The 27,918-nt window shown below is 40.7% G+C and overlaps 2 protein-coding genes across 5 annotated transcripts in view; one reads left to right on the forward strand and one right to left on the reverse strand.

Annotated features, from left to right (window-relative positions):
• The first annotated feature begins 2,491 nt into the window (after nt 1-2,491).
• LOC134211639 (RILP-like protein homolog) lies at nt 2,492-8,830 on the forward strand. 2 transcript variants are annotated; one of them, XM_062688719.1, is made up of 3 exons: nt 2,492-2,922; nt 7,528-8,273; nt 8,580-8,830. In XM_062688719.1, exons 1-3 carry the CDS (start codon nt 2,656-2,658, stop codon nt 8,614-8,616), a joined length of 1,050 nt encoding a protein of 349 aa, XP_062544703.1. In that variant the 5' UTR covers nt 2,492-2,655; the 3' UTR covers nt 8,617-8,830. The 2 variants fall into 2 exon arrangements, with proteins under 2 accessions (XP_062544703.1, XP_062544702.1); XM_062688718.1 differs by having other exon boundaries at nt 8,596-8,830.
• Nucleotides 8,831-17,793: 8,963 nt separating this feature from the next.
• The window catches only part of LOC134211640 (protein vav), a 30,675-nt gene continuing 20,550 nt past the window's right edge, over nt 17,794-27,918 (reverse strand). For all 3 annotated transcript variants that reach the window (XM_062688721.1, XM_062688722.1, XM_062688723.1), the window contains 6 exons: nt 27,705-27,881; nt 27,437-27,639; nt 26,610-26,981; nt 26,391-26,543; nt 18,209-18,377; nt 17,794-18,145 (listed from right to left, as the gene is read on the reverse strand). In XM_062688721.1, the coding sequence (XP_062544705.1) occupies nt 18,086-18,145; nt 18,209-18,377; nt 26,391-26,543; nt 26,610-26,981; nt 27,437-27,639; nt 27,705-27,881 (1,134 nt within the window). In that variant the 3' untranslated portion in view covers nt 17,794-18,085. The remainder of the gene's footprint in view (nt 18,146-18,208; nt 18,378-26,390; nt 26,544-26,609; nt 26,982-27,436; nt 27,640-27,704; nt 27,882-27,918) is intronic.

The following is a 27,918-nucleotide window of genomic DNA, read 5'->3' on the forward strand; positions in this document are numbered from 1 at the left end:
GAAGAATTCGAATATGCCTTTTCAAGAAGTCCCCATCGTCATGGTTCCATGTTCGAATGATTCTTGCAACCGGGCGAGCTGTTAAACAACAGTGGTGATCAAGTATACAATCAGAGACTCCTCAACCTACTAGCCACTTTGGCAACATATTTTTCTTCAAAAGATCCTTTTTGAATTGTATGCACTTAACTCCTGGGCGGACTAATTGGTCGTCCTCTTCTCACCGACAAGATAGGTGTCACCAACAATGATGGACTTGGTTTCGAAAATGCCGTCATTAAAGAACATGATTGATAGATTGATGCATCATAGGTCCCATCCCATGATAAACGTTACGTTTACCATTGGCCTTCTTATCTAGACCGTAGGGAATTGCTTATTTGATGATACCTGATGATCATAGATGATCATTGCAGTAAGGCACTATCACAACAGCATTGGACGGCGTCATGTGCGAGTAGGTTTGGCTTAAGGCTGGAACTGATTTCCTCTGGCAAGTTGCATTTTGATTTGTCCATTGTACAACCTAGGTCCTTGGCTTTTCTTGGCCGAGACCACATCGTTTGTTATAACCGGATCCTTGCTGGTCTTTGTAATTTGTTTATTTTATTGGTCTTTCCAATCAGATGTTTAATATTGATGCGCTCCACGCATGGCACTTTGTTTTCTGGAAAGAAAATGTTTCCTTCTTTTAAGAAAATCGAAACACAAATTCTCCATAAAAAGATATTGCCGATTTCACTAATTTGAAGAGTTATGTGTAGATTGTGATTTGCCGGATTCTTTTCACACACTCATGGGCCATACACAATTGATACGTTTGCGTGCGTTTTGACAGTTTTCCCATGGAAAAACTGTCAAAACGCACGCAAACGTAATTGTGTTTGACCCATCACTCTCATTCAGGTTGATCGATTTTGTTACTGAAATTTACCCTATTATAACCAATTACTCGTGCGTCACATGTAAGCGTGTACACTAAATCGATTCCCGCCATGATTTGACGTCTGTTTGTTTTCAGATTGAGCACTCACACAAATATTATACACGGAAAATCAAACTTGTTTGAGTGTATTGAATGTGAGAAAAAGATGAGTGTGAAAAAAATCTCGCTAAACTCTTATAAAGTGCAAAAAGCGCAATAAACAAACAACATATTTTTTTTTCCGAGATGCCATATAAACATAAAAACCAGTGCAGCCAAAACAATTTAATTTTTGTTTCGGCACATTTCGGCACAGTATACGGCACACTGGGCACAATCAGTCATTTTTGAAGTGTGCCGAGTGGTTTACCCCTTGAAAATATCTTTTCTATAGATAGTAGAATCTATAGATGAGCGAAAGCATGGCTGAGTCGATTTTTTTGACTGTGCCCACGCGCATATGACGTCACAGCCCTTAACGTTTCCATTGAAATCGTGACGTCATGCTCGTTTGGAGACACGTTTGACAGTTCGTTTGGAGACAGAGGATTTATCTTCGCTCATCTACATATTCCACTATCTATAAGAAAAACTATGTTGAGCTTTTAGTGGAATTTGTTTACTTGTCATAAGACGAGTTCGTACAATTCCATTTAATTCCACCACTTGATTGTACCTTTGGCAGATACATATTTCGACCTCAACAGTAAGGCGTAGCACTGTTACTTGAATAATAACCATTCCATGAGTGTCCGATACAGTCGGGATTCGCTGGTTGGGATCTTAATAGATATACTCGATTTAGTTGAAAACCGGAATACGGGACTAGCGAAGTTGGATTTTTCTAGCTTGCGCACTACTAGCGACTAGCGCACTACTAGCGAAGTTAGGTTTAACGTACGGATTGTGAGAAAAATCCATCTTCTATAGTCCTCCATTTCGGTTTTCTATACTTGACTAGCGATCGATACTTGGGTCACTTTTTAGTTGGGCCTCCGCTGGTCAGTTGACCCAACTAAAAAACCGAATTCGTTAGTTGGGCCGAGGTCGTGGCCCAACCAGCGAATCGCGACTGTACTAAAAAAAACTGCACTAAAATGACATGCGTAGCGTGATTGAAATAAATAATATTTATTTTAATACCCCCGCACCCGTCTATGAGACGTTTGATTGAAACTCTATGTCCAATTTGTCTCAGTGTATGAAGAAGGCAAAAAACCTATTCAAAATATGATTAACAGTGTAAATTCTGTTTTCAAAATGTGTAAAATTAATTTTGCGTTTAAGTATGACATGTTATTTGAAATGTCAAACAAAATTTACTGCAAAATCTAGAGAAACATGTAAAAACGTCTACATATTATTTATTATGTTTCAATTTAAATAGGTATGATTTTTGCGTACGAGCACCGAGCAAGCAACTAATGTTTTAGTAGGAATAAATAATACACACAAGTATTACATAATAAACATAAATGAAAGTAAAAAAGGTAAAGCAAGTAATGACATAATTTATTGCGATTTTAATATTAATTGATACACTATATATTATTTATTGTTAGTCTAGTGTCGTTATTTGTTGCAGTTTTTGCAGCAGCTTTTTTGCTGGACGTTTGCTGTTTCATCGAATTCAATTATGATAAAGTTCTAATTATTTTGACTAGAAAAAGTGTTTTTATACCATAACGATTACGATAAATGTCTCTCTGTAATCGTACCTAGAGAGGATAATGAATTCCGTTGAAGAAGTAACCGTAGTGGACGTGTACGATTTAGCATCGGATGTCGGCAAAGAGTTTGAGAAAATTATCGACAAAAATGGACCTAATTCGGTGGCCGACCTAATCCCCAAAGTTATCAACATACTGGAACTACTAGAAACACTAGCGGTCCGCCGAGAGGGGGAGTGTGCGTTAGTTCAGGAATTAAATGATAAAATTTGTCAGCTTGAAAATGATAAACAGGAGAAGGCTGAGTTCAAGAAAAAAATCGATAAGGTGAGTTTGTCGATACGCAATCCATGAGTCAGATGTTGTCCTATTTATATACCTACTTTACTTAACTTGTTATTCTCTAGAGATATTGTGATTTCTATGGTGTTTGAGCATCGCCCACGTCGAGAATACTCCTTAAGATAAATGATAAATCATACAAATATGCAGGGCTGGAAGCGAGCAATTTTTGCAGCGGAGAATGAAAAAATACATATCAAAGATACAATATTACACATTTCTATCTTTGAAATGTGTTATTAAAATCGAATTGTGTTTATTCGAAGCAAGATTTTTCTTTTTTATTCAACCTTTCTATTGAAGGTAACGTAACGTAAAAACTGGAACACATAAGCAGTGCCATGAATACTTTTCAGTATTTGGAATGAATTAACGGTGCTATGTAATAAAGAACTTGGAAGATTTTGAATCCAAACTTCGAAAATAATTTATTAATAGCTGCATCACAAAGAAAAGATGGAACATTTGAGTCATGTCTTTCTCTCACAGTAAAAGGAAGTAAAAAAGCTAAACTAGTTCATAAGTTTAACAATGGGTTGGTTTGTGTTTGAATACCTGACTTGAAAACGGCTTTTTCATTCCTTCTACAGTGTTGTTCATTTTGTAATTTATTTATTGTCATAACGGAAGCCTACAGGTTACCCCATATTTTAGGTCAAGGAAGATACATTAATATTGAAAGAAACGGTCGGAATATAAGACAGAGTAGGAGTGCTAATACAGTAGTTTAACTAAATCTAGGTTCTGGTATCGGGTGTGTTATAGAGTCTAGCTTCTGTAATTGCGCGATCGCCCACGTCGAGAATACTCCTTAAGATAAATGATAAATCATACGAATATGCAGGGCTGGAAGCGAGCAATTTTTGCAGCGGAGAATGAAAAAATACATATCAAAGATACAATATTACACATTTCTATCTCTGAAATGTGTTATTAAAATCGAATTGTCACTTGTCATAAGACGAATTTATACAATCCCATTGAATTCCACCACTTAATTGTATCTTGACAGATACGTATTTCGACCTCAACAGTAAGGCCGTCTTCAGTGTCTCGTACTTGACTCGACTAAGTCGAGGGGGCACACCACTCGATACGGATGTAGAATAAAGATAATGTTACGAATAAAATAATGAAAATAAACTGATTTGTCGCTTAAGAATAATAAACATATTATTAGTAATAAATTAATTTATTACTAATAATATGTTTATTATTCTTAAGCGACAAATCAGTTTATTTTCATTATTTTATTCGTAACATTATCTTTATTCTACAACGGAGGCGGCGGACAACTGTAATTTTTGTTGATTCAGCTTTGCTACGTCGCAGCATGCGTGAAAAAATAAAAATGACAGTTGTGCGTTGCTTCCGTATCGAGTGGTGTGCCCCCGAAAACGCGAGCACTTTGAAACTTGGATTCTGTCAGGAGTGACCTTAACGAATAACTGTCCACAGATCTCTTCAAATTTTATCGATATCTGGCAATGTGGATAGCAATGGCTTACTCCACGATCGGGTGGTGATAATAAAAAGGGAGAGATGATGTTTTACGACAGCATAATTCTTCCATGCAGGGTTCCTGGTGACTGATTATGGCTGTAGATCTCCTATTTGGTAGGTACTTCGGTCAGCCGTGCTCTCCCTCGTCTCTACTGTAGCTACTCAGTGGCTATCTCTCTTAAGATATCAGATTGACGAACAATTGAAATCGGTCCAAGGTTCTGTTCTGTTGGGCTGTTCTGAGTGTAGTGTATTTGAACATGGTAAGCATTAGGTATATGCTTTTATTTTGTATGGAGACTGTGAGGTCCATTGATGCTCCCGTGATACAGTGACGGTCTTGTGTAAAGTTACAGGCTCTCCGGTTCGACTCTTTTGACGTCCACGCTTCTTGTTCGTAAAGGACCACTGGGGCCTCATTGCGCATCTCCTTCCGACAGCTCTTTCGTATGACAGTTTGCATGGTTTGCTCGTTTCGAGTCGAGGTGCGCAATGCCACCCCTGGTAAATACAGAGTGAATTTCAATACGTCTTTTCACTTCACGGGAAACGTCATTGTTACATGTTGTCACAAGCGTTCCAAGGTAAACAAATTCTTCATCAACTTCAAACACATCTTCAACAAGTACTACCTCAGCACCGACACCACTATAGGTCTCTCGCTATCCCCGAACAGGATAAATTGGCTAAATAATACCTAATTCTGTTATTGATACCATACTCTGTTATGAACTAGCCCTGCATAAAAGGTAAAATACCAAAGGAATAATACCAAAAACTAATATGCACAATACTTGAGCCATAACATACTCAGCTATTAAATTGAATTTCAATAACAAATGCGTAACCAATTATTATTCGTTTGGTATTGAAATACCTAAGCATATAAGTTTTTGGTATTATTGTTTGGTATTTTACCTCTTATGCAAGGCTAGTTCATACCAATTTCTGTTATCGAGGTCGTCGCTCCTGCTTCCTGCTTCCTGCTTCCTGCAACTATGTACTTTTTCTTAGGTAGAGTTAAAAAAATTGTAATTTTGTACGCCGAGTTCAGAAGGGTGATCGCTCTGTAATTCGCACACTCTAGACTGTGCCCTTTCTATAACAAACGAGGCCACCCAACCAGCCGGTATTCAGTTTTTCATGTTCCCATTTTTTTAATAATGTGGAGGATCAATTGATGCAGCTTCTCACTTCTCGGTTTAAGAAGATCGACAGGGATATCACCCTTCCCAGGAGCTTGACTGGTTTTCAGCTCATTAAGAACCTTCTTAATCTCATCTAGCGTATGTGGTTCCACGGCTTGATAGTCGCCGACTGTGTCCATCCTGCTCCTTAATACACCTTCGTTTTTAGCATTCTACAAATCTTCGAAGTGCTCCTTCCACCTGGCTGCCACCATGGTCTTATCTGTCAGCAAATTCTCTCTCGGTCATTACACATGGCGAACAATGCCGCAGTCTTATGGCGCTTGTAATTGGCAGTTGCCTAAAACCTCCGTATTTCGTTTGTAATCATGTTCTCTTGCCTTTCAATTATCGCATTCTCTTCGTCCTATCTTTTCTTTCTGCGGTGGATTCGTTTCTCTTCTGCGCTTGCTGAACGGGGCCGCTCTCTTTTGCTACGGGTATAAGCCACTAGCATTCGACTCCTCGCAGCATTTTTCTCGTCCGTTACTCGCTGGCACTCCTCATTTCGTGAATTCGTGACGTTGGATAATTTTTGCAACTACAAGGTAGTGATCCGAGTCAATGTTTGGGCCTCTGAAGGACTTTACATGTATAGCATCCAAGAAATGCCGTCCGTCGATTAGCACGTGATCTGATCTGTGAGCAAGTGTCGCTACTTGGATGCTTGCGGATATTCTGACGTGCAAAATAGTTGCTGCTGATTGCCATCCTTCTAGCAGCGGCAGCAAAGGTCACATAAGTCGTAGACCATTATCGTTGATAGCGTGACGAAGGCTTTCCGGACCAATGGCAGGGCGATAGCACAAGGCATTCGGTATGAGACGATGAGTCTACATGTCCTTTGTTAAGCTATCCCAATCTCGTTGTCATCTGAATAGAGATGCAGCCATCGAGGTCCTACTAGTGTTCCTGGCGCTCCATATGTCGTAGTATTTTGTATAATCCTTAACGACCATGGGTAAAATGTCTACGATTGCGCATGCTGCGTCTTGCAATACGGTGGGTATAGAAGCGCGTTTACAGGACGTATTATTCGTGGTTGCTGAATATGAGTTTGTAGTCGATCATTATCCCGAGTTGGTTCAGTGATCTCTTTGAAACTATCTTGCAATAGTCGACGTTAATCGACGTCTTCTACATCGACTTACATTACGATCGATCGATATGATACTGCTACCTGACTACGAATTCCAGGCAGACAGCCTATTGGCGAACAAACGTTGCATGAAGAAGAAGAAGCATAGAGATGAAATTCGAAAAAAATTGCACGGGGAAGCATAACGAAGAAAATTTTTAAACTCTTTTTAAAAAATCTAGAACCAATTTAATTAAAAACGGTTAGCAGTACGGGGTCGGAAATTTCTTAAACTGTGCATAAAGTGCAATATCACTAAATAAACTACCTGATGGTTTGGTAGCAGCACCATTTTCTACCACTTCAATATATCCGGCAATGCGCGTTCATTTAGGCATCTCTGTATGGCTTCCTTAAACATGTCAACATCGTTCGTCTCACTTTCTAAAAAAAGATCGTTTTTCAGTTCAGACACTATTCAGTCAGTTCAGACACTATAGTGCATCTTCCCTCGTCTTAATAATGTGCATATGATGCTACAATTGTCATTGGCGATCTTGCCCACTTTCCCTTATTAGGTAACCTAGAGACAGTTATGAGAACTAGAGCCATAAATGTACTTTAAGTAATAAACTGAAAAATAACTGCGATCAAATTATCTTGGAAAGTCCTCAACCCCTCAGATCAGAGGTCTTTAAGTACTTTTACAATTCATACTCTATAGTCCTGATTTGAGACCTCGTAACGAACAGCTAGGGCTGGTTTTATTTTCTATTTTTGGAAGATTTTTTTCAGTAACACTATTTTCTATCTTTATATCAGGAAATGGAGTCAATTGAAGAACAATGGCGCATCGAAACACGGGATTTGCTGCAATTGATAAGTCGTTTGCAAAATGAAAATCGGCGACTCATCAAAGCTCAAAGCAATGATACATTGTCTCCTAAAGGTTACCAAAGCGATACGCCGAGCGTTGATAGTCAATCAGGCAACATGTTTTGCACGACTTGTGATTCGTCTACTATATCTAAACTGAAATCGAAAATCAATGAACAAAGCGATGAATTAAAGCTTAAGGAAAGGGAATTTCATGAAAAACAGTCGGAAATTTCTAGCATGTCTACACAGATTGAAAGACTGAAAAATTCATTGGGAGAATGTCGCAGGAGACAAAAATTATCGCAAAACCAGATTATTAATTTGTTTGAGGAACGTGCCGATTTTCTGGCTAAGCTGCAGGATCAGAGTCATGAAATAACAACGCTGCGCAAGCGGCTTGGGATAGCAGAGAAGGAAAATGAAGACTTGACAGACTTGGTCAAGGAAGATGAAAAACCTCGCTTTTCAACTGTGGAGCTGAAGGAAGTTTTGACAGAGCGCAACGAATTGAAGCTGAGGGTCAACGACTTGGAGCAGGAACTCCTTGCGTGCAAACAACCAACTGTAGTCGATAGCGAAAACGACGTAAGTTCCACTTCAATCGAAGATCTACCCGTGCAGGGTCCATTGCCATATGAACCAGATGACGCTCCCTGGAAGAAGCACTCCGAAAGCGGCATCCGTAAATTGTAAGTATGATCTATAAACTAGCATGCTCTTTAAACTGGAATTTTTATCATTTGTAACTTATTTGTTTAGTTTCCATTATGCACATGGTTGTAGTCCTGGAACTACTGACTAATATATCCGCATATTATCTTGGTTCTAAGCTCATTTTGCTTTGATTCTTACACCATATGTTCTCGCTGTTATCAACCATCGTTTTTTCTGCTGAATTCCATCGAATTATTGATTCAATTATTTATTCCAGTTTATTGAAGACATACATTTTTGATATGTGCATATTGAGTAACGAAAGCATTGAACTTCAACAGTTTTGTACGTTTACAGCTTCCGAAAGTTGTTCTCTGATGTGAACACCGATACTGCAAGCTTCCCGCGCCGTTCGGTTTCTACTTTGACTAAAATGGCTTTATCATCTGGACCTCACAGTGACATTCCAATATAAATTATTTTATTACTACCATCAGTATTAGTAACTTGTTGTGATGTTCATTGTTTCGTTTGAGTAGCATAAGGTTATAACGTAGTGGAAGTAGAGGGATATCAATGTCAAAAACAAAAACGATATCACACTACAAGTGGCTTACCATTCGACTCCATAATAAGTTTTTTGTCGATAAGTCATGGTTTGCCACTTGAATGTTACGTATTCATTTATTGAGAAATCCTTAAAGAACTTAATTGACTGATATAACTTACTTACTTATGGATCCTGTACACCTCCGGTGGTGCAAAGGGCCGACTTGAAAGATCTCCATCCTGAGCGTTGCCCGGCTATCGCTTTAACCTGTTGCCAGGTTAGATTTCGGTCGACTTCTTTTATTTCTTTATTGAGGCTTCGCCGCCATGAGCTTCTGGGTCTGCCTCTGCTGCGATGTCCCGCTGGGTTCCAGTCTAATGCTTGTTTACAGATTTCGTTTCCGCCCCTACGTAGAGTGTGACCAACCCAGCCCCACTTCCGATCCCGAATTTCTGTTGCTATCGGCCTCTGGTGACAACGACGATGGAGCTCGTTGTTTGAGATCCAGTTGTGAGGCCACCATGCCCGAATTATATACCGCAGGCATCTGTTAATGAACACCTGCAGCCGTTGAGTGTTCTCCCACTGATACACACCATGTTTCGCTAGCGTATAACAGCACAGATTTCACGTTAGAGTTGAAAATTCGTATTTTGGTGCGTTCACTTATCTGCCTGTTTTTCCAGATATTTCTTAAACTCGCAAAGGCAGCCCTTGCTTTCTTGATCCGTGCGCCTATGTCGATCTTGGTACCGCCGTCTGACGCCATTTGGCTACCAAGATATTGGAAGCTTTCAACATTCTCCACTGGTTGCCCGGCTACTGTGAAACTGGAAGGAGTCACCGTGTTTACAACCAACGATTTGGTTTTGTTGACGTTGATGACTTGTTGAACCTGCTGAAGAGGAGCGCTCGGCAAGGTCGTTGAGCTTACTCTGCATATCAGAGCTCCGTTGCGCGAGGAGTGCAACATCATCCGCCAATTCGAAGTCATTTAGGTGCTCCATGGTTATAGGCTGCCATAACAGCCCGTTTGGTTCACGGTCAATCGCATCTACCAGAATCTCGTCGATTACGATGAGGAACAGTAACGGTGATAGAATACATCCTTGCGTCACACCAGCTACGACCCGGATAGGGTCGGACAAGACCCCATTGTGCAGCACTCTACACGAGAAGGCCTCGTACTGTGCCTCGATGAGGCCGATGATTTTCTCAGGAACTCCCTTGCGTCTCAGGGCGCCCCACATATTCTCATGATTGAGACGGTCGAAAGCTTTTTCGTAGTCAATGAATACCAAGTAAAGGGACTCTTGGAATTCGTTGACCTGCTCCAGAATGATGCGGAGCGTGACAATATGGTCCACACAGGATCTTCCGGCACGGAATCCGACCTGCTGCCTCCGGAGAGTTGCATCGATCTTCTCCTGAATCCGGACTAGGATAATTTTGCATAGAACTTTGAGAACGGTACACAGCAACATAATGTCTCGCCAGTTATCGCATACAGTCAGGTCGCCCTTTTTGGGCACCTTCACTAAGATACCTTGCATCCAGTCGACCGGGAAAGTTGCGGTGTCCCAGATATTACGAAATAAACGATGCAGTAGTTGAGCGGATGTCATGGGGTCAGCTTTGAGCATCTTGGCTGATATGCGGTCGACCCCTGGGGCTTTATTCGATTTCATGCTTTGGATGGCTGTTTGAATCTCTAGCTGTGATGGAGCTTCGGTATTGACGCGTGTTATACGTCGGATCCTAGGCAGATCATGCCGAGGTGGTGATGGCCTGGCTGGCACTTGAAAAAGTTGTTCGAAGTGCTCGAACCAGCGTTTCAGCTGGTCAGTTGGGTCGGTCAATAACTGATCATTCGCGTCTTTCACAGGCATCGTTGCATTCATCTTCGCCCCGCTTAAGCGTCGTGAGATATCGTAGAGGAGGCGAATGTCCCCGGTTGCGGCGGCTCTCTCTCCTTCGTCGGCCAAAGAGTCTGCCCACGCTCGCTTGTCCCGTCGACATGAGCGTTTTACTTCCTTCTCAAGAGCCGCGTATCGTTGACGGGCTAAGACTTTGGCTCCTCTGGTTTTCGATCGCTCTATCGCGGCTTTGGCTTCTCTTCGCTCCTCTATCTTTCTCCAGGTCTCATAGGTGATCCATTGTTTTCTCTGGGTGCGTAGTTCGCCTAGATTATTCTCGCTGGTGGTGATGAAGGCATTCATGATGGCGGTCCATTGGTCTTCCACGCTGCCACCTTCCGGAATATCTGCAGCACGCGTCTCCAGTTCTTCAACGAAGGACCGTTTCACCGTGGCATCTTCCAGTCAGCGTGTGTTGAATCGTCGCCCAACTCTTTCCTCCTGCCGACGAATCCGCGCAATGCGCAGGCGTATTTCGCCGATGAGGAGGTGATGATCAGACGCGATATCGGCACTACGTTTATTCCGTACATCAAGAAGGCTCCGTTTCCATTTTCGGCTGATGCAGATGTGGTCGATTTGATTTTCTGTAAAGTCGTCACGGGAGACCCACGTGATATAACATTGTTGGATATTTTCATTGTAGCTTCAGCATAAGGTTGAAACAAATATACATCCCTTATTTTGTCCTATACTGCCTATGATCGCATATCAATCCCATCTTTGCTGGCTTTCCTATTCACATGGGACAAATATGTGATTTTGGGCAGTATAGGGGTATAATAAAGGGAAACGGTGAAAAATCAAACCGTTTATTCTACACTCCACTGCGAAGAAACTGTCCTCGTAATTCGTACAACTATCCATGGTGGAACGCCGAGATTCGACACTGGCGTAACGTTCGTCGTAAAGCTCACCGACTTTTTCTTCGACATCGTTCTGATAAAAACAAGACAGTTTTTTGAATACTTGAAGCAGAATATGACGATTGTTTGTCCTCCTCTTTCCGTGAATACATTTTTCGTGTTGAAGATGCGGTTAAATCAGATCCTTCTTATTTTTGGTATCACATCCGTAGTAGGCAAAAAAAACAAACAACATATGCCGCCGGATATGTCTTTCGGTGACGAATCTAGCATATACGAATCCGACTCTGCCGAACTCTTCGCAAAATTCTTCAAATCTGTCTACAACACTGACTCTCCACGAAATCAGCAAATAAACATGCTTCCATCCTACGACATTAACCTTCCATGCCCATCATTCACCGTAGCAGACGTTGTCAGATCATTGAACTCTGTCGATGCTTCCAAAGGTCCGGGATCGGACAAACTACCTCCCGTATTCATTCAACGATGCGCAGATGCTCTCGGAGCTCCGGAATGCTTGTTATACAATCTCTCGCTGGCGGAATCATTTTTTCCGGATGTGTGGAAGTTAGCAGCCGTTACTCCTATACACAAAGCCGGAAACATTCGTCACGTTGAGAACTATCGTCCCATTCTGTGTTGCCTTGCCAAGGTGCTTGAGCTTTTTGATCCACGATATGATGTGCTCAGTTGCGAGACCTATAATTTCGTAATATCAACACGAATTTGTAAAAAACCGTTCGACCACATCTAACTTAATGGTGTATACTAGCACGCTCAACTGCTGCTTGGACAAACGTTGCCAGGTCGACAGTGTCTATAGGTGGATTTCTCCAAAACTTTTGAAAAAGTGCATCACGTTTTAACAATAAGAAAGCTCGAAGGGTTAGGGTTTCCAGCATGGCTTCTCAACTAGTTGCTCTGCTCTAAATTTATTTGGAAGCTCTGCCTACGTGAAACTAATGTCCACTGAGTCAAACCGCTTCGCCATTCCTTCCGGTGTTCCACAAGGAAGTCACCTTGGGCCTCTGATTTTCATTCTGTTTGTCAACGACCTGAGTTACTGTCTGCGCTGTCATCACCTAATGTGCGCCGACGACTTGAAAATCTACCGTGACTGTGCTGCTCTACAGCAAGACATCGATGTCATAGCTAATTGGTGTATTTCGAACGGGATGGAAATGAATGCAATGAAGTGCAAGGTTATAAGCTTTACCAGAAGTAGGAGGCAGCTGAGATTTAAATACGCTGTAAACGATGCAACATTGGAACGAGTATCATCCATCAAAGACCTTGGTGTAATTATGGACAGCACCATGCCAAGAAACGCACATCACTAGAATTGGAAGAGTTCAACGTTGCTTCCTCCGTTTCGCTTTACGACGACTACCGTGGAACAATCCAATAAGGTTGCCCCCGTACGAAAACCGGCTCCAGCTTATACGATTGGAGTATCTACGAAAACGACGCATATTTCTGCAAACAATGTTCGCCTTTGACACAATTAGCAACCGAATAGGCTGTCCCGATCTTCTACAGCAGGTGAATATCTTTGTTCTCGCTCGCCGCTCCCGCCAGCGTTTGCTGTTTTGGACAGCACGCCATCGTATAACCTTCGGACAAAACAACCCGCTTGAGAGATGTTTTGCGCCTCTGAACGGCGTTGAAGGCTATGATTTTAATGTGAGTAGAGTTTCTTTTAAATGTTTGATATTAGGACAAATAGATATGTAAGTTTTAATCAGTCTGTACATAGCTGAAGACAAAGTGAAAAAAATAAATTGATATATATCGAAGAAAACCTCATCAAATAATCTTGTAACTCTGAGCTTCTATATAAAGAAGTTGGAATTTCAGTCAAAAAGTCTAAAATAGGAAGCCGAAAAAATAATGTTCAATTTATTATGGACAACCGACCACATTTGCTGACAACCTCCAGGAAGCCCCGCGTGTCTGTCAACGATCAAACGCGCATAACTTCATTTCATCACCAACTATAATTTTCCATAGCAGGGTTGTCCGAAGCAGGCAGAGTTTTTGGAAATCCGGAAGAAGGCTTCAACCTTGACTGGGAATAAAACTGTCCCACCGGATGGATCTGCTCCGCTCTTCGTCATCGAGGCTATCGGTGTCGAAGTTATCACTTCTGTCGGCACAATCGCGCTCGTCGCTTTTCGAAGGGACATCGTTAAGTTAACGCGGAGGCAAGGTCAGTGCATCATTGCCGGTGACCTGAATGGCAAACATCTATCCTGGGGCAAAAGTCGTGGCAATCTAAATGGCACCATCTGGAGAAACGCAAGGGCGGAATGCTACTACACGATACTGAGCCCGGATTCCCCCAATCGATTGAGTCAGTCAGGAGTCCAAGCAACAATCGACCTGTACATAACAAATATGAACGACCATATTTCGTAGCCGGTCGTCTACTAGATGCTCAATTCAGGTCACTACCCGGTGGTTGCGGAAGTGGGCTTTTCTCTAAATCGGCATCAGCAGTCCCGGCGAAACTATCATCGAGTCGACTGGTGTCGGTTCCAAAGGTGCATGGACGACAACATGGATTACCAGCGACAGCGACATCCAATAACACCGGAGGAAATCGATGAGCACCTGCACGCCATCCAAGAGACGCTGTTCCAGGCCCGTAAACAACACTTTTCCACGCCTGGCCAGGTAAGCAACACCCTAACCATTCTCAACAAATAATGCTGAACAAGCTAGTTTTTTCTTACCTAAAGAAGGCTGCTTTTGATTGAATAAGAACTCTATCATCTTCCAATGTTTGTTGAGTTGATACACTCACCAAAGATTCGATCCGTCTACGAAATGTAACTCGCAGGCAGTACCAACGTTGCAATCGCTTGACAAAAATTATCCAGGCCAAAAGGGTGATAACTCCTGCAGATAAGGTCGCCGGAATAGGTCGTCATTTCGTTAGCTCACACAATCTTGAACAAGACATCGCTTGGCACATTAGGCAGCCGTTAACGAGTATGCGAACAACGTTCGTCTGACTCCCCAAGGCTACACGGACGAGTTGGACATCTCAGCTGGTGAAGGTGTAGGCTTCGACAGCATCCTGGATCTTGAACTTAAACGCATAAATGCTCCGCTTTTTGAGCACCTCTTGCTGGTCTCTAATCAGTGCCTTCATCTCAGCTACCTCACATTGTCCTGGAAGTCCGCCAACGTCATGTCCATCCGGAAGCCTATGGGAAGAATCCCTTCTTTCTCAAAAGTTTTCGTCCCATCAGCCTTCTCTCAAGGTCATCCGAGTTATTTGAAAAGGCAATTCACCCCCGTCTACTTGAGCTTGAGCCTGCCGAACATCGCAACATCTTTCTTGAGGGACAGTTTGATTTCTGACGCTGTCGATCAACCGTACACTAACTGACCCAAGTTACCAACGTCCTCAGACGGAACAAGTTTGTCTCAAAAACTTCCGCCATGACCGTACTCGGTGTCGAGAAGGCGTTCGACAATTTTTGACATGAAAGCCTGGTGTACAAACTATTACGCTACCTGGTACAAATCATCCACAACTACCTGTCGGCGTTCCTATGCGCACGACCTCGGGCCCTGGTTTTTTAACCTGTTTACCTTCGACATGATATAAGCTAAGAAAAGCGGCATTCTGTCTCTTTTTGCAGATGACATCTCTCTCGTCTACAAAGGTAGGATACATAGCGCTAGTGAAAAACTCAAATTGTATCAACGCGGCGAAGACCCATGTCATCATTCCCCAAACATGTTCCGCATGATGACTGTAAAATCACCCTTCATGGCACGACAGTGGATGGACCTCGGCCCTCGACAGCAAGCTTATTTTCAGGTGACAGGTTGACAAAACGGTGACAAAGTGTAACGTTTCGTTAAAACTACTGTACTCTTTAATCAACCGTCGGTCGTCATTGTCCCTGAAAAAATAATCTTGCTATCTACAAGCAAATCATACTCCAGAACGAAAAGAATAGTGTTGTCGCGAAGCTGGCATGTATGTGCATACAATTTTATGTTTTGGAGAAGTGAAGAGCTATCTGAGGTGTTATTGTTAAGGTCAAAAATGAACATTCTTTGCAATTTCATTCGACTGAGCATAGTCAGGAAGGTTCAGAGAGTCATTCCACGGGAGCTGTCGTAATGCGTATGAGCGTCAAAAATAAACATTCTTTGCAATTTCATTCGACTGAGCATAGTCAGGAAGGTTCAGAGAGTCATTCCACGGGAGCTGTCGTAAAGCATATCTGCGTATCTGCGAAAAGAGCGTTGAACTCTTTCCATTTGGAGAATTTGGACTGAATGGTTTTTTGCATTGAGCTCCATTCCGTTTTTCGTGAGCCATCTTTGAAGATCTTCAATATCATTCTGGAGAGCCTGGCACAGCAGTAAAGGAGGAAAATCTTCCATGTTTTTCCAGCTCAGAGGTCTCCACAAAAACCTGTTGACCGGAGAAGGGAACCCCCTCACAAAGAATAACAACTAGAGTTCCCTCTCACTCCACGGCAGGCTACTGACTGATACTTCTGCCAGCAGCTGCAGTTCTCTTTATTCAACAATAGGTATATACAATAATCCATAACAAATTTCCTTAATCTATACCAAAGAGCAACTACAACTAACCGGCGCCCGCTTCTTATCCATCTTCGATCTACAGCGAAGCGTCGCACAATACCTGATATTCCAACACTCCTTCTTAGTGTGCACGCCTCGCAACTCTTCTGGCTCCTTCTAACACCGAGCCTCCCGTCCAGAGCTCCTTCTCGCCGAACAATTCCTCCTGGCCCAATCCGTTGCCCGTACAAATGGCCTCTATCCGACGTTTGCACAGCACGCTCTGTTGACCAGCTCCTGAATGTTCCGACGCTCCTCCTGGACGCTGACCAGCCAGCATCCTACCGAACGTTCCAATCTCCTGATGAATTCCGTCCGGCGCTACCCAAGACTTACGTGGCTGATCCCACTGCGCCACGCGACCGATCCATGATCCCACTGCGATAACGTCGACGGCCATGACATCCCACTAAGATGGAGAACGGGAATCGTTCCTGGGCACATAACCTGTTGGCCAGAAAAGGGAACCCTCTCACGAAGAACAACAATACTAGAGTTTTCTCACTCCACGACAGGCTACTGACTGATACTTCTGCCAGCAGCTGCAGTTCTCTTTATTCAACAATAGGTATATACAATAATCCATAACAAATTTCCTTAATCTATACCAAAGAGCAACTACAACTAACCGGCGCCCGCTTCTTATCCATCTTCGATCTACAGCGAAGCGTCGCACAATACCTGATATTCCAACAAAACCTTCATGGTCTAATCGTCGGTTACGCGCTGTAAAACAACAACGATCAGCTACCCTTCGAGTACCGTACTACAAACGGCAATTCAAACTTGCATGTAATCGCTTACGTACCTATAATCTTCTCTGCAATGGCTCACTCGTTCAATTAGCCACCAGCTAAACAAGTGTTTCAACCTATTTGATTTTAATGTTTTTTCGAACGTATTTCATCAATGGATGCTCAATCTTGCACTGCTGATCGTTTTCTGTTAGGTTGAGTTTTATTCATTGTTTGTTGGATTCTAAATTTTATAAATACAAATAAATAATATGAATGTTTCGACCTGATAGCATATTCAGCTATAGAATATCAAGTCGAAAACTCAGATTAATCCACCTAGCGATGATGATGCCTTTCTCGATGCAATTGTTTGGTTTTGCCTTTAATGTGATACACATAAAAAATAATCGCCTACCTTACAGCTTTTGCTAACGCTTTATAGCGAATCATCCAACCAACCTTAAATGGTTTAGAACGTCTGCGTTACTTTCAAACGCAATGTCCGATCGTGATTATTTTCTAGGGTTTGTTCCCCGTCAAATGTAACTTGTTGCGAGAAAATCGGTTTAGAGTTTACTATATGAAAAGTGTGTTCTTTCGGTTTTCGTGTGCACACACATACATACACATGGGCAGACAGACATTTGCTCAGTTCGACGAGCTGAGTCGATTGATATATAACACTATGGGAAGGGAGCTAAAAAAAGCTCAGTTCTATAAAAAGTTTGATTTCGGAGTGAAATGATAGCCTTGTGGTAAAACTTTGTTGTACGAGAAAGACAAAACACGCAATCTGAACAGGCTATGAAAACATATTTAAGAATCAGTGATATTCAGTAAAACAACACATATGCATTAGACTCTTTAAATATGGTGTAAAATATTTATATGTATTTCATGGCTAAAATATAACTAGAAAATTTGGCATCGAAACTATTAAGTCTCTCTTGAATGTCAGTAACATTAAATTAATGAAATAAACTAGCATTACATCCAAGTGTAATATACATACATCTTAACATACAATTCTATGCTTTTTTCCCTATCAATAAACAAATTATAACAATAACAACATTAATTATAGATTTTACAGAAGATTTCCATTTAGAGATTCCTTCATTTTGTTGCATGCGGTTCGATGTAGACGACATAGTCGTAACGTCATTGATCGTCGGTAATCGTTTGATTTTCTCGTACATATTCCTTGGGGAAGAATCCAACCTTAAACGAAATGATGGTTAATATCTAGATCCTAGAATAACTGAAGAGCAGAATTTGACAAACCTTTTCTAACGTTTTCCCCCTCCACCAGCCTTTACTGTCGCCCTCCTTCCCTATTACAATTACGTGACACCCTTGCCGCAATGGCAGTTGATTAGGTTCGTTCGGTGAAAAATCGTACAAGGCCGTCGCTATAACTTCTTTAAAGGGCCATTGCAGCGATTGATTGAGCCTGAAAAATGGTTAAAAGATTGTTTCAATTTGATTGGTTAAATATCATTGAATATAATATGCCAGTGGAATGAAGACAACAAAACCATGAAATTATCTGAAAAACCTTGCCTTGATTGATATGTCCCATGACTAATTTCGGCGATTTCTATGAAGCAGCAAAGGAATTTCTTCGGACGGTGTCCATTTTTTTAGTTAGCAAACATCCGTTTAGCATGATTGGGTCCTGAGGTATAGAAGGGTAGTAGTACCTCTAACACATTTCTCGAATTGAATCTTCTGTACTACTCATTGTCATTTTCCACAAAATATTCATCATGTTCAAAATATTGCTAGATTGCTGATTATTAGCTGTAAGCTAGAGAATTAACTTTGGATATCAAGTGGCACTTCACCGGTTGACCAAACTCAACTATTACAACGACAGCTTCTTCTTCAATGGCTCAACAGATCCAGACATAGCCACTTTTCACAATTATTGATAGCTTGTCTGCCTGTCATTACATGAATATCATCTAATGGATATACTTTTCGCCCAAAGAGTCGGGAATGTTTCTTACAAGATCTTGCACGGTTTAAATTTTCGTTTATTGTTGACCACTCGTGGTCGGATGCACAAATCGTCAACGGAAAGTATTAAGATTAGCGGGCCTAGATGGCTACCTTGGGGCACACCAGATAGAGTTGCAAAATGGTTGGACGATGCTGTATCAAGTGTAGAATGAAGCAAATATTGTAATTCGTATAAAATACGGCAGACATCAGTGGGCTGGTCACTTAGTGCGAATGTCAGCAGAAAAAAGAGCGAAAATAATATTCAACAGAGAACCGGATAGAGGCCGACGACTTCGTGGAAGGCCACGAACACGCTGGCTGAACGCGGTGGAATCGGATCTGGGGACCCTAAACGTTCGAAGAAACTGGAAGAACTTCGCACAAGACCGACACGATTATTGTGCTCTACAATAAGCCAGGCATAGGTGTATAGACCCTGTCGCCAACCAGGTATCCAGGTTGGTATTCTTCAATATTTAACTCACTAACATCCACAGGAGCAGTCCTATTAATAGGACGCTGGGATAATATGGGTTAAACATAATTGGGAGGCTGACAACAATACTTATCAGCTGATGAATTATTACAACCCTTTGCCACCCACCGGTTTGTAAACAATGTTTGCAAATAATCATTCGTTTTGAAAACTTGTGACGGAGGTTTGCTCGGTAATACAACATCCACTAGTGCTGCGTTTTGACAGGGCAAGTGAATTGAGCAACTCAGCTCAATTCAATTTGCTTGCCAAAAGTTGACATATGTTCAACTTTATTTCGTTCAAGTTAATTGAATGAAGGTGTTTACACGTTCAATTCAATTGACTTGATCAATTCACTTGCCTTGCTTAAACATTGCATTATGCACATTTGTGTTAAGGCAACATTACACCTCGGGGATCTTGTTCACGAGTTATGTTCCTGTGTAATTTTATAGGGCGGGATTGACTCTACGAAAAATAAATAATTTGGTGCCATTTAAAATACACGAGCTTAAAAATCCGGAGAAAATTTTCCCGTGGTCAGGCTACCCCTTTATTCAACGTTTAGACAAGGCAAGTGAATTATTGACCTTTTCCGTCAAAAATTGTATCTCGTTTTATTGTCTCAGTCGATTGTTTGGCTTATTTGAGGTCAAATTTCCCAAAGAACCAATATTTTTTGAAGCTTCTAATTATTTTTAAAATCGAAATCAAAAATCGAAAAAGTGCTGTTTTTTTAAGATTGGCCCGATTTTGAACGAACATCGGGTGAATTTTTCAGGCCGGTTCACACGTGCAGCACTTTTTCGGTTTTTGTTTCCGATTTTAAAAATAGTTAGAGGCTTCAAAAATATGGGTTCTTTGGGAAAGTTGACCTTAAATAAGCCAAAGAATCGATTGAGCGAATACAAATGTTTGACGGGAAAGGTCAATTGAGCAAGTCGCTCGAGTTGAACGTGAATCACTTAAACTTCTTCTTATTTACATTAAATCTCCCATTGGGACATTGCCGCCTCGCAGTTTAGTGTTCATTCAGCACTTCCATAGTTATTAACTGCGAGGTTTCTAAGCCAACCTAAGCTAACCATTATTGAATTCGTATATCATGAGGCTAACATGATGATACTTTTATGCCCATGGAAGTCGAGACGATTTCCAAACCGAAAATTGCCTAGACCGGTACGGGAATCGAACCCAGCCACCCTCAGCATGGTCATGCTTTGTAGCCGCGCGTCTTACCGGTGGGCTAATGAGGGCGTAAGGAGGGTTGCCTAAACACTTGTAAAAGAGGGGGAAAACGTGAGCACCACTTTAAACTCTTGTCATTGAATTGAAGAAATTTCGAAGCAACTTTGCTGCTTGATACTGCAATCTTTTCAAGTCAGCTGCACTGCTAAGGAACTTTCTTCAAATAGAGACGTTCCTTGGTGGAATACCAATCTCTAAAATATGCGAAAGAAAACCCGGAAACTTTTTAACAGAGCTAAACGTACACAACAGTGGGATCAATACAGAGAATCCCTCACTACTTACAATAGAGAGATTCGTAGATCTAAATAGATAAACTGGAGGCACACTTGTGAAAACATTGAAAGTACTCCACTTGCTGACAGACTGCAGAAAGTCCTTGCTAAGGATCACACAAATGGTCTTAGGACTATTATAAAAGATGATGGTTCTTTTACCAAGACCACTTATGAAACATTAGAAGTAATGATGCAAAAACACTTCCCGTGTTATATCATGAATTTACATGAAGACCAGATTGTATCTGTATCGCAAACTAGTGTAAATGAAGCCAGGCGAGATATTCAGCAAACGAATAAGGTCACTGGGATGAATTGCACTAGGAGTGATGCTAGTACTCAGGCCAGTGAAATATTTACTGAACAGAAAGTGGAATGGGCGATTGATTCTTTTGCACCCTTCAAGGCGCCAGGTAGGGACGGAATTTTTCCTGTACTACTACAGAAGGGAAAAAAATCTAAGCACCCATTCTGACTAAGATGTTTAGATTCCGATTCCGACTGCATGGAGGGGAGCGCGTGTCACATTTATCCCAAAAGCTAATAAGAAGGATAAATCATCCCCAAAATCCTTCATACCAATTAGCTTATCGTCCATCATATTAAAAATCATGGAAAAACTAATAGATGAGCATATAAAATCATCCTATTTAACGAAAACTCCTCTGAGCAGAAATCAGTTCGCGTATCAGGAGGGAAAATCTTCAGTAACAGCGCTTCACAAGCTAGTTACAAAGTTTGAAAGATCTGTTGAAGCTAAAAAAATCTCTCTTGTAGCGTTCCTTGACATTGAAGCAGCATTCGATAACACATCTCACAGTTCAATGAAGAATGCTATGTTGAAACGAGGTTTCGATGTATGTGTTGTTGATTGGATTGGCGAGATGTTATCAAAGAAAAAATATCAGCCAACCTTGGAAGCTCATTAATTAACGTAAGAGCAGTAAAGGGTGTCCCCAAGGAGGCGTACTATTGTGGTCTTTAATCGTTGATGATCTTTTCAATCAACTGGAGGCTCGAGGCTTCGAAATAGTTGGCTTCGCGGATGATATAGTTATATTGGTGAGAGGAAAATGTGACTGTGTTATTTCTAACCGAATGCAAATTGCCCTAAATTTCATCACACTATGGTGTGAAAAAAGAAGGATTAAACATAAATCCTTCAAAGGCCACATTGGTGGCGTTTACAAGGAGAAGAAATTATTCTTTTCCTACTTTAAAATTGAAAGGAGCAGATTTGAAACTTTCAAACTAAGTCAAGCATCTTGGAGTTAGAATTCACAGTAAGCTGAATTGGAATCTACATCTTGAGGAAGCATTGAGTAAGACTGCAAATCCTTTATGGATAAGTAAGGCGACATTCGGTAAAAAGTGGGAACTGAAGCCAAAAATGATTCAATGGATCAATGGATTCAATCGCCGTTGTGAAACCCTAAATTTCATATGCCGCATTATTATGGTGGCCAAAAACAAAAGAAAGGGTGGTTCAGAAAAAGTTGGAAAAACTTCAAAGATTGGCTACTCTTTCAATAACTGGTGCAATGAGAAGCACACCGAATAAACCGCTAGACCCATTGTACCACGTGCTACCATTGGATCAATTTATTCAGTTAGAAGCAGAGAAGACTGCTTTGAAGATCAAAAGAGGTTCAAACCACTTCGAAGATGACCTAAAAGGACATCTTAGTATGCTAAACAAAATAAATATCAACTCACTTTTCACAAACAATGATGACTGGATAAGGAGAAGATACAATTTTTATCGTCGTTTTGATGTAATTAAGCTTGAGCGAAATACATGGGCAAACGGTGGAGCAAATCTTCGCTCAGGATCAATTGTATTTTACACCGATGGTTCAAAGCTGAACAATCAAGTTGGACCAGGCGTGACTGGCCCAGGGATAAATATTTCGATTCCCATGGGCAAATGGCCAACTGTTTTCCAAGCTGAAGTTCAGGCTATTCTTGAATGCTATAAGTTATGCTAACGCAGAAATAATAGGCATTCAAATATTTGCATAATGTACGACAGTCAAGCCGCATTGAATGCTTTGAAATCAGCAATATGCAGATCTAAAGTCGTTTGGGAATGTGTTCAGTCACTCCAAACCTTGGGTAGTCGTTAAAAAGTTAACCTGTATTAAGTTCCTGGTCATTGTGGCATTGAAGGCAATGAACAAGCTGATATGCTGGCCAGACTTGGTTCATCTCGACAATTCATAGGTCCCGAAACATTTTGTGGTGTATCTGCGTGTTCTCTTCGAATGGAACTCAAATCTTGGGAACATTTTAAAATAGAAGACATCTGGAAAAACACCTTGATTGCGAGGCAGTCTAAACGTTTCATCACACCAAACGTTTTTATCACTCGCAAAATTTTAGATCTTTCAAAAAAAAGATCTTAACACATACACAGGCCTTATAACAGGCCATTGCCCGAGCCGATATCACTTGAAGCTGTTAGGAAAATTTTAAGATGTCGTTTCTGCGCCATACATGTAAAAAACTCGGAACATCTGTTATGCCATTGTCCGGTAATTTTTAGAAAGAGATTACAGTTCTTCAACAAGAGGTTGATAGAACCCTCAGAAGTTTGGGGAACAAGTCCCAACAGCAAATATGGTAGTACGATTCATCAGAACCATAATACCGCATTGGGATAACGCTAGTAGTCAAGGTCAGTGTTGTAAAATGTCATTTGCACTCGTTTATATAATTTTCCCAGAACTTTTTCCAGAAGGTAGCTATCAATTCGTGATGTATGACGAACTCATAGCGCTTAAGTGTGCCTACAACTTTGTCTAACAAGACATGGCTGTAAATATGAAATCTGGGGCGTGGGAGGCAAAATGTCATTCAAATGACATTATGTCAAATGACACGTGACATTTTGGAGAGTTTTCACTCTCCAGCCTAAGATGTTATATTTAGAGCAATGCACCCTTGGACAAAAATATAGCCCTACTCAAGCGTTATGAGTACATCTAAGATTATGCAATAAATTCGGCTTCTAAAGAAAGTTATGAATAAATTAGTCAAATGACATGCAGATGACATTTTACAAGCCTGGTCAAGGTAATGCAATTGCTCTAAATAGTAATGATGCGTCAACTTGACAAAGCTAGATCAAATGGGGCATATATCACAATAGATTTAATAAATGGTCGCAGTGATTAAAATACCCAACAAGGGAAATCTCAGCAATTCGTTCAACTTTTACCGAGATTCGCACAGCCAGCAAACATGTTTTTGCCGAGATTTCTGTCAAAGTTGCTGAAAATCAGCAAATAATTTGCCGAAAATCAGCTTACAAACGTCATTTGTGCCGGGATATCAGTTTTAATTTTATTGGGCACGCGGTTGTGCGGATTTTTGCCGAGCTGTGGAGTTAAAAACTGAGTGTGTAGACAATAAACTTTGAATTAGACAACCTTTGTACACTTCAACATGTGTATAGTACATCCGGTTCTTTTTTTACACTGGTGGGTTTTAGTTGATTGTGTAAAAAAATATTGGGTGTACACGTTCACATTAGCAGGAGCGTGAGTATTTAAATTGTATGGCGGCTACACATATTCTTCATCAGCAACTGCACTGATCAAGTAGAGGTGCTATATTGTCAGTCGGCCGTCAAACTCAGACCCAACCGCATTGCGGTTGTCTGATGTTTTCCTGAGTCGATTTGTATATAATGCTATGGACACAGAGAAACAGACGTCTCACTTAGAACAAAATGCAATTAAAATCCACGTCACGGAAACATTACCGCCCAATGCTAAATGCACTGTACAAGCTGTACAACAAGCGTACTGTAGGTGGACAAGCGGCAACCAGATGGCGGTAGTGAGCAAACGCCAAACACAAGCAAAATCGATGGAAGCGTCATCGGTAGCCGATCGACCATCTACAAAAAATTGAACCCGTCGTTAAAAAGATGAACGATGGAACATGTGTAGAGTGAGACGTCTGTTTCTTTGGGGTCTTCCACGAAAGGCTGAATCACATAAGGCTGAAAACTCGTAAGGCTGAACACGAAAGGCTGAAAAGTAAAAATCTCACATAAGGCTGAAACTCGAAAGGCTGAAAAATCGTGAGAAACCAATATTAGTGGAAGAATTCACATTTGACGTTAAAAGGGGCACAAACTAAAATGATCCGCAACCTTCTTGTGACTTCTTGTTGTCTTTCAATTTTTATACGGAATTCTTATTTTGTAGTCTATACAGCTCATAAAATTTTGAGGTACTGTCGTCGGGGGTGACAATGGGTCAATTGGGGGTGAGAATGGGTCACTGAATGAATGCTTGTAGAATGCATTGAATGTATCTGAGGGCAAGAAGACTAAAATATAAGAGACCTTTTTGAACGATTCTTCTCTACGACCTCCAGACTGCCGGTGAGAGCGATGACCCATTATCACCCCCAGACCCATTGTCACTCCTGATGGCGGTAACATAGAAGGGAACAAGACTTAATTGTTCTTGGTTCTTGTATTTAGTTTTTGATTCTTGCTAGATTGCTTTCTTTTTTTTCTTCATTCTTCTCTCTTCTTCCTTCTTCTTTTTCCTTTTTTATTCTTCCTTCTTTCTTGCAACTCCTGTTTTCTTCTTCCTCCATTTTCCTTCCTTTTTCCTTCTTCTTTCTTTTTTCTTCATTCTTGTTTTTTTCTTCTTCCTTCTTCATTCTTCCATCTTTATCCTTCCTTCTTCCTTGTTTCTTCTTGCATCACCGTTATTTCTTCTTTCATCTTTATCTTACTTTTTCCTTCTTCCTTCTTCTATGTTCTTTCTTCAATCTTTCATCTTTTTTCCTTCTCCCTTCTTCCGTCTTCTTTCTCTCTCCTTCCGTCTTCTGCCTTCTGCTTTCCTCCTTCCTTCGTCTCTGTGAAATTTTTATTCTTTATTCTTTATACTTTATTCTTTATTCTTTATTCTTTATTCTTTATTCTTTATTCTTTATTCTTTATTCTTTATTCTTTATTCTTTATTCTTTATTCTTTATTCTTTATTCTTTATTCTTTATTATTTATTTTTTTATTCTTATTTATTCATTATTCTCTATTCTTTATCAATTATTCACTATTCAACCACTCAACATAGTTGGTACAACATATCGTATGGTTGGGATTCATTTCATCCCATCAATTTCAGCCTTTCGATACGTTTCAGCCTTCTGATACTTTCAGCCTTTTGAGACTTTCAGCCTTTCAGGATTTCAGCCTTATGAGCATTCAGCCTTATGTGTTTCAGCCTTTCGTAGGACACCCGTTTCTTTGTGCTATGGGTCTCCGAGGCTTCTATGAAATGATAGCCTTCCAGTAAAACTTTGTTTGTTGTACGTGAAAGGCAAACATATTTGCATTGCGATAGAAATGATGATGATTTGATGATTGTGGGTTAAGTATTCCTTGGTTGAAAACCGCTGTTGTATCAGAATCGCTGACAAATGTACATACCCAGCAAAATTTTCTCCGAGGTCGTTGCGTTCGTAGAAAGAAACCAGTTCCACGATAGTTTTGAAATGCCTCCGGGTTGAAAGGTAATACAAAACACTGAAATTTTCTTGCTTCTGGTAAATTTTCATATGCTTTATTATTTTATTATCGGTTCTGAAAAAAATACGAGAAAATAATTAATAATAATGACTATTATGATTCTAATCACTATAAACATACTTTAAACTTAATGCGTAAATTGTCTCATAAGCGTTCGATGCTCCTTGTGGACGGACGCGTAGTAAATAGGTGCCAACTTTTTTCTTTTCTAACTTATTGGTAGCCGTGTCGCGATCCATTGCCCCGACGAACCAGTTGAACTCCGAAAGCAATCGATCGCACACCGGTGGTGGAGATTGATTCTGCTTGCACCGCCCCGTTGACGATATGCATCCTTTGTGCACCACTATTTCGCAGCTTTTGCAGCGGTAACCCTGGTGAATTTTTCCTTTCAGAAATTTTGAACAATGTCTGCAGATGATGGGTGCGTCGAAAGTGCAGACATTGAATCTGTGGTCTGTATTACGACACCCTATTGGATCTATGACCTCCCTGAAAAAGCACATAATTGTTTTAGGATTGATTCCGATTGAGCTGTTGACTATGTGAATTGAAAGGAGACAGCAATGCCACAAACATAATAATTCTTCTTTAATTGTCTTCTTGGTCTTTAGATAACAATAGGGGGTAAGAAATAGAAAATCAATGCATAAATTAAAAAAAGGGTAAAACACATCAGATTTCTTGATGAAAAAGTTCAATGTTTTATTATTTTTCCAATAAAAATTAGAATCAACCCCACTTCATTTATGAAATTCTCAGAAAAATCGAAATGATTAGGTGGGTACACATAAGAAAAAATGATTTTCCGGCCAAGACAAGATGAGAAATGCGGCCTAGTGCTTCGCTATTGAAAATTGGGCCGTTCGGCCATTGAGTTCCGGAGCGACAAATAAAATTTAAAAAAAACTTAATAAATAAAATGAAAAACCCCTTTGCCTACTCACATCGCAATATCGAGGGCCCTTTTCCATTTATCCCGTTCTTCTTCTGTTTTCATGTACAAGGTAAATGCAGTAGATTGGGTCTTTCGTGCCAGTAATAAAGAATACTTCAGTCTACCATCGCGACCCAAAGTTCGTCTGGAGTGGCAAATCTCGACACGGTAGTCCTGTAAGTGATGTGCTTCCCGGAACACATATTGTCCTTCCTAGAGGGTCGCAAAAAAAAAGCAATATGTGTGTGAAAATACCTAATCGCAATTTATGAACTTACCCCGATTTTTGTATTTGAATTTTTCACTAATATCATAACCTTTTCAAAGACAAAGGCATATCGATGTTTCGTTTTCTGATCTTCATGAGCTTTTATATTTAGATCACCATCTAATAATAACCTACCATACTGTTCCAAATTGTTGCCATTTGGAAGATTTAAATCTAAAATACTTTCCTGAAAAATTAAGAAAAAGTTAAAACAATAGGTAGTC

The sequence above is a fragment of the Armigeres subalbatus genome, chromosome 2 (genome assembly GCF_024139115.2).
Source record: "Armigeres subalbatus isolate Guangzhou_Male chromosome 2, GZ_Asu_2, whole genome shotgun sequence".
NCBI classification, from domain to species: Eukaryota; Metazoa; Arthropoda; class Insecta; order Diptera; family Culicidae; genus Armigeres; species Armigeres subalbatus.

Coding starts and splice junctions, on each gene's coding strand:
- LOC134211639 (XM_062688718.1), top strand. CDS start 2,656: ATGAATTCCGTTGAAGAAGTAACCGTAGTGGACGTGTACGATTTAGCA. Junction 2,923..7,527: donor TCAAGAAAAAAATCGATAAG/GTGAGTTTGTCG, acceptor TCTTTATATCAG/GAAATGGAGTCAATTGAAGA. Junction 8,274..8,595: donor GAAAGCGGCATCCGTAAATT/GTAAGTATGATC, acceptor GTACGTTTACAG/CTTCCGAAAGTTGTTCTCTG.